This window comes from Rhinolophus sinicus, chromosome 4, assembly GCF_057876585.1.
Source record: "Rhinolophus sinicus isolate RSI-liver-muscle chromosome 4, RSI-T2T, whole genome shotgun sequence".
NCBI classification, from domain to species: Eukaryota; Metazoa; Chordata; class Mammalia; order Chiroptera; family Rhinolophidae; genus Rhinolophus; species Rhinolophus sinicus.
The window spans coordinates 68,899,534-68,915,156 of NC_142504.1; the positions used below are offsets into that span (position 1 = coordinate 68,899,534).

Genomic DNA, 15,623 nt, shown 5'->3' on the forward strand with positions numbered 1-15,623 from the left:
ATTAGAGCTGATGGTCCGTCTAGGTCTTATTTTCGGGGAAACATGGTATATGCCTAAGGACCCTGAATGTGAATGATAATGTAAATAGAACTATTTGACAATTATTTAATTGGGCTCTTTGCAGTGCAGTGATGAAAGATAATGACTTATCACCTTCAGGGTAAATAAACTATTTTTAGGAAGGCACATTATTCAGTAAAAACACTGAGTATAAACCACCAATATGAACTAAGGAAATTATTTTAAAAAATTAAAAGGTACTTACTGCTAATTATAACTTTAATGAACACAATAAATAAGAATAAAGCCAGGAATGTCAACTGACAAGGAAAGTAAATTTATGCAGCAGGCATCCCTGGTTGCTTGTTTTCTGACACTGGTCTGTCAAGTTTTCAGTAGATTATTAAATTAAATGAAATTAAATTTCAACTTCGCATTGGGCTGCTCACTCAGTTCCCTCCTGTAAGAACAGTGCACATCAGCGTTGCTGGTCTGTGCCAGTCCCCTCTGCCTCGCCCCTGCAAGGAAGCAGCTCAGAGTTTGGTCTCAGGGTGTGGACAGGCACTGAGCTTTGGTGCCTGCTGTGAGTGTGGGTGCAGAGCAGGACAACCCTCGTGAAGTTCAGATTTCCCACACTTTTTAACCTAGGAGAAACTGTTTCCTTATCTATAAAATATGGAGTGTTCTGAAGATTAGGTGAAGTACATAAGCCATTTGCTTAGCACAAAGCCTGGTGCTCACAAATGCAATAAAAGTGTGCATGTATTCCATCATTCCTGCTCCGTGAGTTTTCTGTACCTTGTACGACTGCTGCTCCATCACTTGGTAGGAAGAAAACATGGAACTGGTCAGTGTCTGGACAATAACAGCAGAGAGAGCCAGATGTAGGTAGTTTCTGAATCCCACTGAAAGTGCAGCTGAATCCCGTCATGCTGGGTCCATCAATGGAATGAAGAGGAGAAAAATCATCTCTCCCTTTAAAAATTCAATCTATTTTCTTTCAATTTGCCATTCTCTTTTTGGCATCCGTTATTTCTCAATGAACAGGTCTCCTCGAAAACTCACCATACCTAGCAAAATTTAAATAAAATGAGGCCTAGAGGTTAACTGAGTAACACACTGGCTCACTGAAGCTTGACTCAAGTAAACATAGTTACATAAAAATCTATACCACGTCAATTACTTACCTTTAAATAAGAAAGTTACTGTGATCATTGTATTTTATTCACACTATCTGAGAATTACAAGGTAGTATTTTATGCTTACAGGAGATGATAGCAGGAACAATGAAAAAAGAGAGTTTTGGTGTCTTACACTGTTTCCCATTTCGTGATGTATGAATTAGATGACGGGACGTTCAATGCTCTCCCCTCACCCCGGCCTCCCAAGGAGAGTGAAATGAGACCAAGACAATACGAGACCCCTTCTATGTCTGCACATTTAGATTTATCGAGAAAATTCTCATACAAGTAGATGTAGACAAAAGGAGTGACAGTACAAACATGATTACTGAACCCGCTTTGACTTAAGATGGACGTCAGGAAATACTCCAAAGAAACCACACTGGGTTCATTTTGTTAAAACACACGCACGCATGCATGCCCACACACACATACCCCACAGAATTAAAAAGAACAATTAATTATTTACCAACTTATCTGACCAGTACGGCACAAGTTTATATCCTTTAATATATTATGTATTTTACAACCCTTTTCAGCAAAGGAAGAAGATTAATAGATCTTAGATGTCATACACACCTTATTAACTTCTTACTAAATCAACACAATGCAGCAATTATCTCAGCTTCAGATTATCAAGATTTAAGAAGCCAAATAGCATATAACTTCTGCTTTAAAATTTCTCTACTTAGCTCAAGTATCTGATTTAGCACATGCATTTTATTTGAGTTGTATTAAAAGTATATTTTATAACATTTTGCTTTCAGGATGAAGGTGACATGTGGTTGCCTTCCTCCGTAACAGTCTTCCTTAACCCTAAAACCAAATAACTATAATTACCACACTTGCTTGGTATCAGTATTTGTGAGAGTCACTCCACATGAAAGTACAAGGCTTTCCTGTATGATTTCTCACTAGCTTCATTTCCTTTGCAACATATTTTAAGGGCTGTATTTTTATTATTGTGTATTTAAATGATACACATAAAATTATATCATTCAGGAATTATTCTGAATAATAAAAATGTACTTCTAGAACTTTAATACCATTCTATCACGTCCTGAAATGTTTTCTATGATACTTAAATTATTCACCTAAGAACATTTCTCCCTTGTGTTATCTTGGGTACATTTTATATTTTGTTTCTTAAATTAAAAATGGTTTTCTGTAGCACCTCTGAAATTTGAAGTAACCCACAATATTCTACTGGGTAATATACTAAAACTCTGAGTTAATAGTGTGCCTATAAATGCTAGAGGCAAAGAAGGAAAAAAATCTCTATTATGAACAATATATGAGGTGGACAAACCGAGTCCCACACACGAAGAATAAAACTCACAATCTTCAGCGAGGGGGTCTGTATCTCTGTCTCCATCTCTAGAGCTTCTATTCAAATGCCCCATGTTATGCTCCTGCTTTGTTTACAAGATTCCTTTGCCTTTTTAAAGCTTACCAAGTCAAACTTTCAGTAACTTCACACCTTTGAGAAGTGTAATGCCAAAAAAGGGTGAAGAAAAGTTGTCATCGCTCAGTGTTTCCATAGCTGGCTCAGCAACCTCTCCTCTTCCAGACACAGAGGGGTGTCAACAGCCCTCTACCGTGTGCTTGCATTCCGTATGTGCTCAGGACCCCTGCACCTCTCAAAGTACTTTAGAGTGCCAGAAAAAACATCGGATGATGAATTCCTCTGATTGCCTAGCCATATTCAGGAAAATGAGAGACAGATTAAGTTTTTATAAACTAAATGTTATCTGTAAACTTCAGATAGAATGCATCATGCTTTAAACTACTCATCACCACATGGCATGACATGCAAATCTGTATACTTCAAACTTTCCTATGAAATCTGTGCTAGATATTCTCCACTGGCTACTCCAAATCCACCCTCCATCTTTTCCGCCCTACTCCGTGACGTGGAGACCAACCTACATGGACTCTGCTTCTGGTTGAGTTCCATCAACAGGGGGCACCCGGAGAAAGTAAGAGGTTCCAGGAAGGAGAGGTTTGGCATTTTAATCCACAGCTCCTGTCCCTGTCCCTAAAGGTATTTGTTTGGCACCAGCTAAATTCAACTACAAAAGTCACAGTTCCTGTGAGTGACTCCCTTCAGTGGCCACTGCCAGTCCCAATAGGCGCTTCACCAGCCCGTCAAGGTATCTTAACCCTGGCTCCGTCTTTGTAAGTAGCTCTTCTAGTGTACCTCCTTCAATCGCCCATTTTGAAGGTACCTTCTGTTTCTTGCAGAAACTCTGATGTTCTCTTTTCAGTTCACCTCAATTCTTTTTTCATATGAATTCTACTTACTTTATATTCCATGTATATAACATTTATATGGGAATACAGACACACACACACACACACACACACACACAAAACTATGATGTGTTTGAAGACAGGGACATGTCATACTCCTGGTTTGGGTCTTGTTCGGGCTATGGGTACACAACAAGTACTTCATAAATAACTCCTGAAATGACTTTATGCCAGGGGCCTGGGACAGAGTAGTAAGCTATTTACATCTAGCCACTGAGACCCCCCTCACGGTCACCATAGGTGAGGGCTTCTTCCCACACTGCACAAGCTTGAAGTCCCATGCGCCTGCCAGGAGCACTGTCCCCTCTGAGAGATTTCTGCCTCGGCCGCTGTCTGCATAAATTTGCTCTGGTATACAAAGTCAAGTTCCCAGAATAAACATTCCCTACCAACCTGGCCATAACCAACTGGGCCAGGTGCTCTAACAAACGTGAACAGCACAGGTGAGAGATACCTGAGGGGCAACTGTTATCACCCTGGACAAATCCCCATGACTTGGAGGTACCTGGGCTCCTCTCTTCCTGACAGGAGGAAGTACCTACTGGTGACACCTTAGGCGTGAAGTCTTCTCAAGCTTCCTGCACAACTTTTAGTGCTTCATTACATGATGACCTTGGGATTCTCCTGAATGTCATCATCTGGGATATGGTTTTCCCCAACACTTATACACTGTCCTCCACACTTGTAGAAATAAAAGATGAAGCTTCTGTCCCTACAATAATTGGCAGAGGATACTCAGAAAGCACCCTCAGAAGCTTGGGGTAATGCCATCCCCAGGGCTTTTCTGGAAGGACTACCTCTTTATTTCCACCACCATCTTTCCTTGGAAGATTCTCCATCATTCCCTCTCCATTCTTCTAGTGAGGATTCACTTGAGGATTTCTCTGGCATTTGTGCCCGTGAATAAAGCTCCTTGCAGGAAGCCATCACGGGCAGAAGAGAGCCGTGTCTCCCAGGTAGGTGTAGGGCACAGATTCAGAAACATGGCATCATGGCCTCTGAGAATGAACCAATCCTGTCCATCTTCCTAGGAAAAAGCCAGATGTAAGTCTTCAAAAATGCTACCATGCTGGGGAAGTAGCTGAAATTGGAGTATACGTGAGAGCTAACAAAATATGACATCATAAACTCAGTTTGCCTCCATGAAGGTACTTCTGGGGAGTTTTATTTAATGTTGAAATGTGTATAGCCCCTTGTTTATACTCCACACAAACACAGAAGGTTCATGTAGTAAAAGTAATTTCAGTCCATCTCCATCACCATAAAATATGAAACATAGTATTGCTGTCCATTAAGGAAACTATCATTCTACATAAACATAAACATCTTCTGTTGCCAATACATACTTTATCATGTTTAGATGTGCATTTTAAATGGAAAGTTAAATTATTCCAGGGAATAAAATTATCATTAGGAAGGTTTCCTAAAGCAATTACGGTAGCAGTGAATTTTTAAATTATCATCTAACAGGCTGCTGATATCAGATGAATTAGAGTAAATCAAAATATGATTAAATGTGTAAATAATGTGATTTGATTCCACTATAGGTGTAAATCATTACATGAAAAGGTTTTTATGGAGAACATTCACCAAAATAATCATTTTTGTGTTTTTCATGGTAGTTTTATACTATTATTTTATTTCCTTGCCAGAGCACAATTAAATTTAGATTTTCATCTAACTCATCCCGCAAAAAACGCTTTTGCCTATTTATCCACTTAGAAACCTCATGGTTTAAGTACAAAAATTCAATGCTATCAAAAGTAATGATTTGCTCTTGTCAAAATTACATCATCAATATTTAAAACATTTTTTGCAACCTACGTATATAACTGGTCAGTGTTATTTCCAGTGCATACATTAAAATTTTACTTCAAAACATTTGTTACAGATTAATTGAGGTTAAAAACTAGAAAGAAATGATTTTGAGTAAGTCAGAAGCAATAACATTATTTTACATCAATTATTTCTAGAACAGCTTATATTGCTTTATAAAAACAGTCAAAATCTTTTTGAAACTTTTACTTCTTTCAAGAGCTTTCTCTTTGACATCATTAACTTTGGCCTCTTTTTCTTTTTATCTTCAATCTTAAATTAATTCCCTGGGAAGCACGTAGCTTGCTGGATGGTTGGAGGGATTAAATATAAGGGTTTATAAAGAAAAGCAGCTTTTGATACCATACTATTATTACAACATGATCACTTACCCGGAAATTGTCAGATACAGAGGGTTTTTTATGTTAGACACAAACGTTCATTTTAAAAGCTATCATCATGCAACAAATAGAATGGGGATTATTTTTGCAGTTTGTACTCACTTTATAAATAATCAGTTAACATGACTATAGGACAACATACAATGTTTCCTGCTTCTGTGTTATTTGCTAGCAGATTTTATTCCCCCCACAGGTTTTCATTGTGATACGCTAAATGGACCCTTCTTATCCACCTCGTCAAAGGATTTCATTGATATTATGCAAATAAGGGGATATGCCTGAAATATTCTAATTTAACATTAGCTTTTAGGGGGCTTTGGGTTTTCTACGATTTATGACAGCAATTATGTAGCAATAAAAGACTATTTTGTTTAAGGCAGAAGTGTGTTTTAAATCACCACTCAATACATTTTTTAGAATACTTTTTGAAAAGCATTTTTAAGCCAAAAGATTCTAGAGTGCAGGTCGGTTTTTTGTTTTAGGGTTTTTCCTCAGCTTCTACTCCCTCCTTGCTGGATAAATGCAACCTGAGTCCCTTCCAGGTATGGATTCTTCCATGTGGGGACAGAGCCAGGAGTGCAGTTTCCAGGCTCTCGGCCTCACGTGGAAAGGTGCTGGCTCAGGTAGTAAATGGCCATCAACTGTGACTGGATGGCCGTCAGCTGTGGCTAGTTGGCCGTCAGCTGTAACCAGTGAGCCACTGGCCACTAATATAACTGCCATGGCTTCGCTAGCAGAAAAAGGGGGCTAGCAAGAAGATGGTGGCTGGCAAGCACGGACTGCAGTTAGCACGGAGGAGTGTGGGTTACAGATTGCAGGACAGCAGGTTGCAGACAGTGTGGGTCCTGCTTCCTGTGTCTCCAACCCAGCCACCAGCGAGAATACAGTGGTGTGACTCCCCTACCTGTGGCTCCGTGGGTGTTCCTTTTTGGCCTCACCATATCCTGCGTTCTTATGTGGGGAGTGGGACCAGAGACACTGCAGGCCACCCCATGTGACACATGGTGCAGCGAGCAGGGTCTCCCGCATGACAGTTGCCCTTTTGTGAGATTATCTCTATGATACAGTAATGAACATTGACTCCATTTTAGCCATCAGGTGCTCTTCCCAGAGATGAATAATTGCCTGACCTTGTCTGGTAGCCCTGAGGAGTCGTTAGGAGATAAAGTGCAAAAAATCAATAGCCTTAGGAGAATAACTTTTTGTTTTGTTCTTGTTATGTCACCCTAGGACTTGGTAACTGATCAACATGGTAATGCTACATATGTCCATTTATGTAATGGACCTTCTAATTTATAACCTATAATCTCAACTATATTTGTAGAAACCCCTAGTGACCCAGTTCCATAGATTCATTCCCACAATAAAATGAGCAGTGAACTGACCCCTAATATGTCTTTGTCTCACCTGTGACACATTAAAAGTCTGGATAGAAACAGTTCTAAAAATCTTGATCAATACTTTCGCCTTTTCTAATATGTTTACTATTGTCTTTAGGAATCTCTAACACCCTTTGAGGAATGAACTGTAATGATTATAATTCAGCTGAAATTTATGCCCACAGATTTTTAAAAATCAAATGAAATTAGCCACCCTACAGAAATAAGATGTTTGTTGGGCCACTGAATAATGACACAGGCTTGTGCGTGTTCCAACTGGGTTCAGAGGGAGCCAGAGGGATATGCTGAGATATCCCTTACAGCTGGCGGAATTCTAAAAATGTACCCACCCCCAGATTTCACACCCTGTAGAACTTGTAAAGATGATGACATATCACTCCTGTGGTTATGTTCATTATTATACAATGATTACGCCATGTTATTAGATGGCAGAGTTGACCTTAAGAGTGCAATATTCTAATATCTGGATTGGATCTAATTTTTGAGCTCTCAAAAGTGGAGAGCTGTCTCAGGGTGGTGGCAAAAGGGACTGTTAGAGAGATCTGACTGGATGAGCCCTTGTTGGCCTTGAAGATGGAGGGGGCCATGAGAAGGAACCCAGATAGCCTTACAGAAGCCGAGAATGACCCCTCACTGATGGGCAGCAAGGAACTGGGGATATTAGACAATAGCCACAGCAAGTGGATTCCACCAGCAACCTGAATGAGCCTGGAAGTGAATTCTCCCCCAGAGCTTCCAGATAAACCCTCAGCCAGGGCACACCATGATTTCAGCCGTGTGATGCCCTGGGTATAGCAAGCCAGCCTCGCCATTTGACTTAGGGAACTGTGAGCTAGGTGTGTGTTATCTTAATCTGCTAAGTCTCTGGCACCTGCTGCGGCAACAATAGAAAGTGAATACAACCCTCTGTCAAGAAATTCTTGGTCAGCTAAAAGTACCTTTCACACCACGGAATCTAGGTCTCTTGCCATGGAAAAGAAGGTGTCTTTGGGAAATTATTCTCCAAGTTCCTCTACCAACTTCCCATGCCAATTACACTGTTCTAGTTGTCACTGAAAGGGAAGGGAGAAGGGAAAGGATGGAAACAATCAGTGACAATTCAGTGCCAGGGATGTCATAGGGGTCTTCATTTGACATGAACAACAATCCTGGTGGCAGAGAGTGCACCCTCGTTTCATAGAAGGAGAAACTGAGCCCCACAGACGTTAGGTTCCATAGAAGCTCAAAGTTACACAGCAGCAGGTGAAAGCACACGAGGAACAAACTGTTACCTAAACTGGGTTTTTACAGTTGAATCTACCCCAAATCATACGCATCTGAAAACTCCTGCAGGGCACTAAGCCCCAAGCGCACTAAAGAAACCCAAGGAGCAGGTGTCAATCCAGGGCCAACACAATTCAAACCTCACAATGCACGAGACGGAAGAAAAAGAGAGCTTGCAGCGTCGTATAAAATGAATAATCCTAAATGATTTCCCTCAGCCTTTTAGCACATTATTTGTGAACCTTAAAAATTTGTGATTTCTTATAATGTCTAATTTTTAAACTACATTTTAAAATGAACTCGAAGAAGTCCTATATTTCATCAACCCTACAATTAAACCACAATGGGTCTTCTAATTGCTGTTTTGGCATCTCTGACAAATAGAGCTGTTTAAATACTTCCTACCATCCAATGCAAACCAAACAGTCACTGCGTCGATCATGTAACAATTGTCCCATAATCCTGAGAGAGCCTCATAAAAGTGAGGGAGCAGAACTGCATGAAAGTTAAGATGCCACAGGCTATTCTTTTTTATTTCCTTTTTTTTTTTTTTCAAGAACATGTATAATCTTAATGACATAGAACCCATAGCCAAATGATTCTAAATAAAATTGTCAGTTACCGTGTTTCCCCGAAAATAAGACCAGGTCTTATATTAACACATTGCATACGGATCACGAGAATCTTCGTTTTTTTCTGAGCCATGCATTAAGGACAGATAACGAGAATTCTCGTTTTTACTGTTGACTCTTTTTACTTTGCATATTTTATTGAATTATTTGTAGAATAATTATTTATAGAATAACTTATAGAATAACTTATTTGTAGAAACTATTATTTATAGAAAAATAATAAATGACATAGAAGCATTTACGCTTTAAAGAGAAGAGTGCGTTTTAAAGTAGTTTCTTTTAAAAACCTGCCGGAACAGAGGGGTATGAGGGATTTAAACACCGCTGTAAGCAACGTGTTAAGGTTTGCTCCAACAGACGCATTAGGGCTTATGTTCAAGGGTTGTCATCCTGAAAAATCATGCTAGAGCTTATTTTCCGGTTAGGTCTTATTTTTGGGGAAACACAGTAGTGTGTTTTTAACTTCTAGTTTCTCAATCAAGATGTTTCATAAACCTTAGACATTCCCTCAAAACAGTTCTAGCTGAGATACCCTCCAGCCAGAATATTTTAAAACACGTGGAGCAGGACACGGCTGAAATCTAGCCTACAGGTTACGAACTGGGACTGACGAATCTAACCAACTGAACTGGAATCGCATCTCTGCCACTTCCCAGCTGTGTGGCCTCGAGAGCCATACATAATCTCAGCTTCTTCTTCTAGAAAATGGAGATCATAACACTGTCAACCCCATAGGGTACTAGGTGAAATGAACTAACACACAAAGTGTTTCCATAGTGCTCACCATGTACCAGGCACAATTTTAAGTATCAGGCCTAATGAATATTTTGCTGTATTATACTCACAAACTCTCCCCTGGAGCCCGTGGCAGCATATGAGGAGCCACCAGGAGATACTTCTGGCGACTTCTCTTCCAGGCGCCCAGCCCTTCATCTGCCCAGTTAGACCACATATATACTCATCTCCAGCCACAGCTATATGAGAGGACCACATTTATAGTACATAAATGAAAACAAAATTAATGTAAAAACTTCAGAGTTGTTACTAAAGGAAAAGAAACCAAGAATCAAGTAGGTAATGTGGCTGGCGATGCAGCTGCAGCTCTGGAAGGCAGCGCAAATTAGCAACATTCAGTCGTTAAACCAGTAATGCATTTGGGAACCATTTTTGAACATGAATAAGGATTCTTTTTAAGAATGTAACACTATTTTAATTCCAAAATACAGGAAGTGAGAGAGTACAGAGCAGCTATGTGCATCAGCAAACTGATGTTAAAAACAAAATTATAAGGAGAGAACTCGATGGCATATGCCAATGGGCTCCACTTGCCCATTAACTAAAAATTACAAATTTGCTCATTAAGAGAAACTGCTTTTAGCAAAGTCCTATAAAATGTGGGCTTTTAAGGAGACAGATCCTCTGCTTTCTAGCTATGCTTACCCTTGGCAAGCTACATTAAACACCACTAAATCTCAATTTCTTTAACAGCAGAAAGGATAACATGATTACCTTCTCAGGGTTATCTGAGGATTAAATGAGATAATGCATAACAAGATAAGAAATGCTCATGAAGTTTATCTATTATTATTATTATTATTATTATTATTATTATATTATTCAGGCAATGCTGAGATTCACATTAAAAAAAGAACTCCATCACAAAAATGGAAAGAAAAAAAAACCTTAAGATAAATTACTTCTTTTCTACACATGTTAACGTTAAGAAACTTAAGGGTTTTTAAAGCTCACTGTCCAACCTTTCCTCTGAGCTCAGATGACCTCTGCACTCAGTTCACACACATTTCCCCTTGACTCCATCAACAGTCCATGCCGGATTCCAGGAACCAAACATGTCTGCACCCATTAGAGAACAGGGCCAGTGATGACCTCCCAGGCATCAGGCAGGCTCACTATGCCCTGAGCCACGTGCTGAGCCAGCCACCCACGAAGACGAGGAATCACGGGTGGCTATTTTTAGGATGTGGAAGAAGGAAGAGTGATGACCCGCACGGCACAGATGAGGCCACAGTGAGTGTAGGATGTGAGGACTAAAGAGAATGATACATTTCATTATTTTCAAAGAACACTTACACTATAAAGCTGTAAGACAACAGGTATTCAGTGTTCCCTACACAAGCAAAAATTGGCCAGTTCCCCAGGTCAAGCAATAAAGAAGCAATTCCCGCACGTAGTCCCTTGTCTATGTGCATTTGGGCAGAGGAAGTACACGGCAGCTCTAACACGTGGGGACATTTTTCCTACACCACTCGACAATGTCATCCCTCACAAGCATGAGGGGCAGTAACACATTCCCTTCATCACCACCACACAACAATGTACTTTTATTTTGCGCTGCAACATTTTAGCGCCAATCGATGAAGTTTTCACAGTGCACAAAGGCCCCTGGAGACCGAAGCCTGCCACCACGCATATAGCACACTGCTGTACACCAGCTGCTGGTCACATGGCTGCCTTTGCTTAAGGGACAGAAATGCCATTCTGCACGGCACAGACTCACACAAGACCACAGTGCACCCGCTCATTAACCTGCCCTCCCATCACACTCTATCCCTCCCAACTGGAAATATTTAGAATTCACAGCTTCCACTTAACTATACTTCAATAATTGGTAAGTAAGTTTATCACCAAGGTTAACCTATGAACTTACAATTACATGACACGGGAATGGATCACAGCTTTCCATATCATTGTCTTTGTTTTTTATTTGTTTTTTAATCAAATATTTTATTTTTTTAGAGTAGTTTAAGGTTTACAACCAACTTGAGAGCAAGGTACCGAGATTGCCTATGTATTTCCTGCCCCACCACGCACAGAGCCTGCCCCATTTTTGACATCCCCACCAGAGTGGTGCATGTTTTACCCAAGATGAACCTACACTGACACATAATCACCCAAAGTCCAAAATTTACATTAGTTCACTCTTCGTGTACATTCAATGCATATGGACAAAAGTATAATAACATATATCCATTGTTATGTCATACAGAATACTTGCACTGCCCTAAAAGTCCTCTATATTCTGCCTATTCACCTCGAACCCCATCCCCACCCCTGGAAACTACTATGATCATTTCACTGTCTCCATAGTTTTGCCTTTACCAGAATGTCATACAATTGAAATCATACAGTATGTAGCTTTTTCATATTGGCCCACTCAGTAATATACATTTAAGGTTCCTCCATGTCTCTTCATGGCTTGATAGCTCATTTCTTTTAAGCTCTGAATAACAGCCCATTGTCAGGATGTACCAGAGTTTATTTATCCATTCACCTACTGAAGGGCATGTTGGTGGCTTCCATGTTTTGGCAATTAGGACTAAAGATGCTATAAATATCCATGGGCAGGCTTCTGTGGGAACATAAGTTTTCAACTCCTTTGAGTAAATACCAAGGAGTGTGACAGTTGGATCATATGGTGAGAGTATGTTTAGTTTTGTAAGCAATTACCTCCAGCAGTGACTGTGAGTTCCTATCACCCCACATCTACATCAGCACTTGGTGTTGTCAGTGGTTTGGATTTTCGTCATTTTAATAGGTGTATAGTGGCATCTCGATGTTATTTTAATTTACATTTCCCTGGTGACATACCATGATGACAGTCTTTTCATAAGTTTGTCATCTGTATATTTTCTTGGTGAGGTGTCTATTAAGGTCTTTGATTCTTCCATATTGTTTGAAGCACACAAAATCTCCTAGACAGTCATAATTCACAATAAAGCTTTGTTTGCTAAAATTTTATATATAGACCTCTGAGAAAATAAAAGTATTCCTAATTAATGATTTTCTGGTCAAGATGGTGGAGTAGGTAAACACTGTACTCACCTCCTCAGGACCACATAAATTACAACTAAACCACAGAACAACCATCACTGAGAATCACCGGAAGTCTAGCCCTACAACTATGGACATACCTTAGAAGTTATCTCGAGACTGATAGGAGGGCCAAAGATGTGGAACTGGCTGGTCCCACATCCAAGTGTGACCATTAAACCAGGTGCTCCTCTTAAAAAGCCCAAGCACAGACTTACTTGCCAACAAACTCACTCAATTTGAGCTTCAGCACTGGAGCAGCAGCTAGAAAAGTGCCAGGGACATACGGGGAGGAACTGAGTTGTCAAACTTCAGGGTTTGGGCTGCAGAGGGCATCTTTCTCCCAGTTGGAAGAGCCGGCAGAAGCCACTGTTTCTTTGTTGAGCCCTCCCCCTCCCTGCATGCAGGCACAGGCAGCAACCACATCTGAGTCTCCATCAAACTGTCACCTTTCATCTGCCTCGTCCTTGTGATTCCCTAAGACCACACCCAATCCAACTTTCAGAGCTGCTTCCAGTGGCTTTTCCTTATAAAGGGCCTACCTTAGCTCATGCTTCGGACTGTCCTAAAATTTCTCATAGGTTCACAAAACCCAAACAAGCAACATTTGGCTTCAGCATGTCCTGTACCTCTGCCTGAACCACCCCAAGCCTAACATTAGTGACAGCCACTCTTGTTTCATGACTTGGCCTCACAAGGCATCCCCAAGCACAGCACAGGTAGCCACCAACTCTGGATCGCATGTGGCTCATGCCAGGTGGCCCTGGGCAGAGCAGAGACTGCAGCTGAACTTGGCCTGCAGAGGGTAGCCTCCCAGGAGGCCCCAGGGCTGGCAGGCCCAGTGGTCAGTTTCAGATGGGACCAGTGCATCACCCAGCCACCTCTGAGAATGAGACACCAAAAAGCAGGCGGCAGTCACCAGAGCCCTGCTAAAGTGAATCCTGCTTTGTAGGGTCAACTCTGCACAACAACTCGTCCACAGGAGTCACAACCAGTCCTCACAACAAATAAGCATGAGAGTTAATCCCTCCTACTGACATGCAAACAGCAATCAACTCTCAACCATGACTGAAGGGCATACAAAACCCACACAAGGGACACACCTGGAGCATGTGACTCTAGTGACCAGGGAGACTGCACTACTGGGTCTCACAGGACACCAAGTAGATAAGTCCATTCTACTAAAACCCAGAGGCATAGCAGCCCTAGGTAGAAACAAACAAAGGTAGGCAGCCAAAATGGGGAGAAAAAGAAACACGTCCCAAATAAAAGAACAGAACAAAGATCTAGAAAAAGACCTAAACAAAATGGAGACAAGCAATCTCCCAGATGCAGAGTTCTAAACACTGGTTATAAGGATGTTCAATGATCTCAGAGAGATCTTCAACAAAAAGACAGGAAACATAAAAATAGAGATAGAAAACATAAAAAAGAATCAGTCAGAAATAAAGAATATAATTCCTAAACTGAAAAATACATTATAGAGAATCAACAGTAGATTAGATGAAGCAGAAGATTGAATCAGTGATTTGAAAGATAAGGTAGCAGAAAACACCCATTGTATTTATTTTACAAAACAGCAAAAAGAAAAAAGAAAAAAAGAGTTTAAGGGGCCTCTGGGACAACATCAAGCAAAGCAACATTCGCATAATAGGGATACTGGAAGGAAAAGAGAGAGAGCAAGGAAATAAAAAACCCATTTGGAGAAATAATGGCTGAAAATTACCCTAACCTGGTGAAGGAAATGGACATACCAGCCCAGGAAGCATAGAGAACTCCAAACAATATGAACTCAAAGAGGCCCACACCAAGACACATCATAATTAAAATGCCAAAGATTAAAGACAAAGAGAGAATACTAAAAACAGCAAGAGAATAGCAGTTAGTTACCTATAAGGGAGCCCCCATAAGACTGTCAGCTGATTTCTCAACAGAAACTTTGCAGGCCAAAAGGGAGTGACAGGAAATAGTCAAAGTGATGGAAAAAAGGGCCTACAACCAAGATTACTCTATCCAGCACAGCTATCACTTAGAATTGAAGGACCGATAAAGAGCTTCCCAGATAAGAAAAAGCTAAAGGAATTCCTCACCACCAAATGAGTATTATAAGGAATGTTAGAGGGACTTCTTTGAGACTAAATAAATAAATAAATAAAATGAATGGTAAAATGGCAATAACTACATATCTATCAGCAATTACTATAAATGTAAAAAGATTAAATGTTCCAATCAAAAGATGGCGTGGCTGGATGGATAAGAAAACAAGACCCTTACTGTCTACAAAAGACTCACTTCAGATCAAAAACACACATATACTCAGAAAGGAAAGGGATGGGAAAAAGATATTTCTTGAAAATGGAAACATAAAAAAAAAAAAAAAAAAATGTGGTAGCAATACTCATACCAAACAAAATTGACTTTAAAACGAAAGCTATAACAAGAGACAAAAAAAGTACCCAGTAATCCACTTCTGGGTAATTATACAAAGAAACCCAAAATGCTACCTCGAGGGTTCATATGTTCATTGCAGCATTGTTTACTATGGCCAAGATGTGGAGGCAGCCTGGGTGTCTGTCAATGGAAGAATGGCTAAAGATGAGGTGGTGCATATATACAATGAAATACTGCTCGGCCATGGAAGGGAATGGGTTCTTGCCATCTGCAATGGCACGGATGGACCTGGAGGGTGTTGTGCTGAATGAAGTATTTCAGACAGTGAAAGACAGATGCAATGTGATTTCATTTATTTATGGAATCTAAAGAACAAAATAAACTAACAAACAAAAC

The 15,623-nt window shown here is 40.3% G+C and overlaps 1 protein-coding gene across 15 annotated transcripts in view; it reads right to left on the minus strand.

Moving 5' to 3' along the window:
- Nucleotides 1-15,623, minus strand: part of PTPRM (protein tyrosine phosphatase receptor type M) — an 808,815-nt gene that overhangs the window by 679,427 nt on the left and 113,765 nt on the right. For 9 of the 15 annotated variants that reach the window (XM_074340350.2, XM_088797904.1, XM_074340342.2 and 6 more), the window contains exon 1: nucleotides 799-946. The exons of the other annotated variants lie outside the window; for them this stretch is intronic. In XM_074340350.2, coding sequence (XP_074196451.1) covers nucleotides 799-931 — 133 coding nt within the window. In that variant the 5' untranslated portion in view covers nucleotides 932-946. Of the gene's footprint in view, nucleotides 1-798; nucleotides 947-15,623 lie in introns of those variants that run through there. 15 annotated transcript variants of the gene reach the window in all.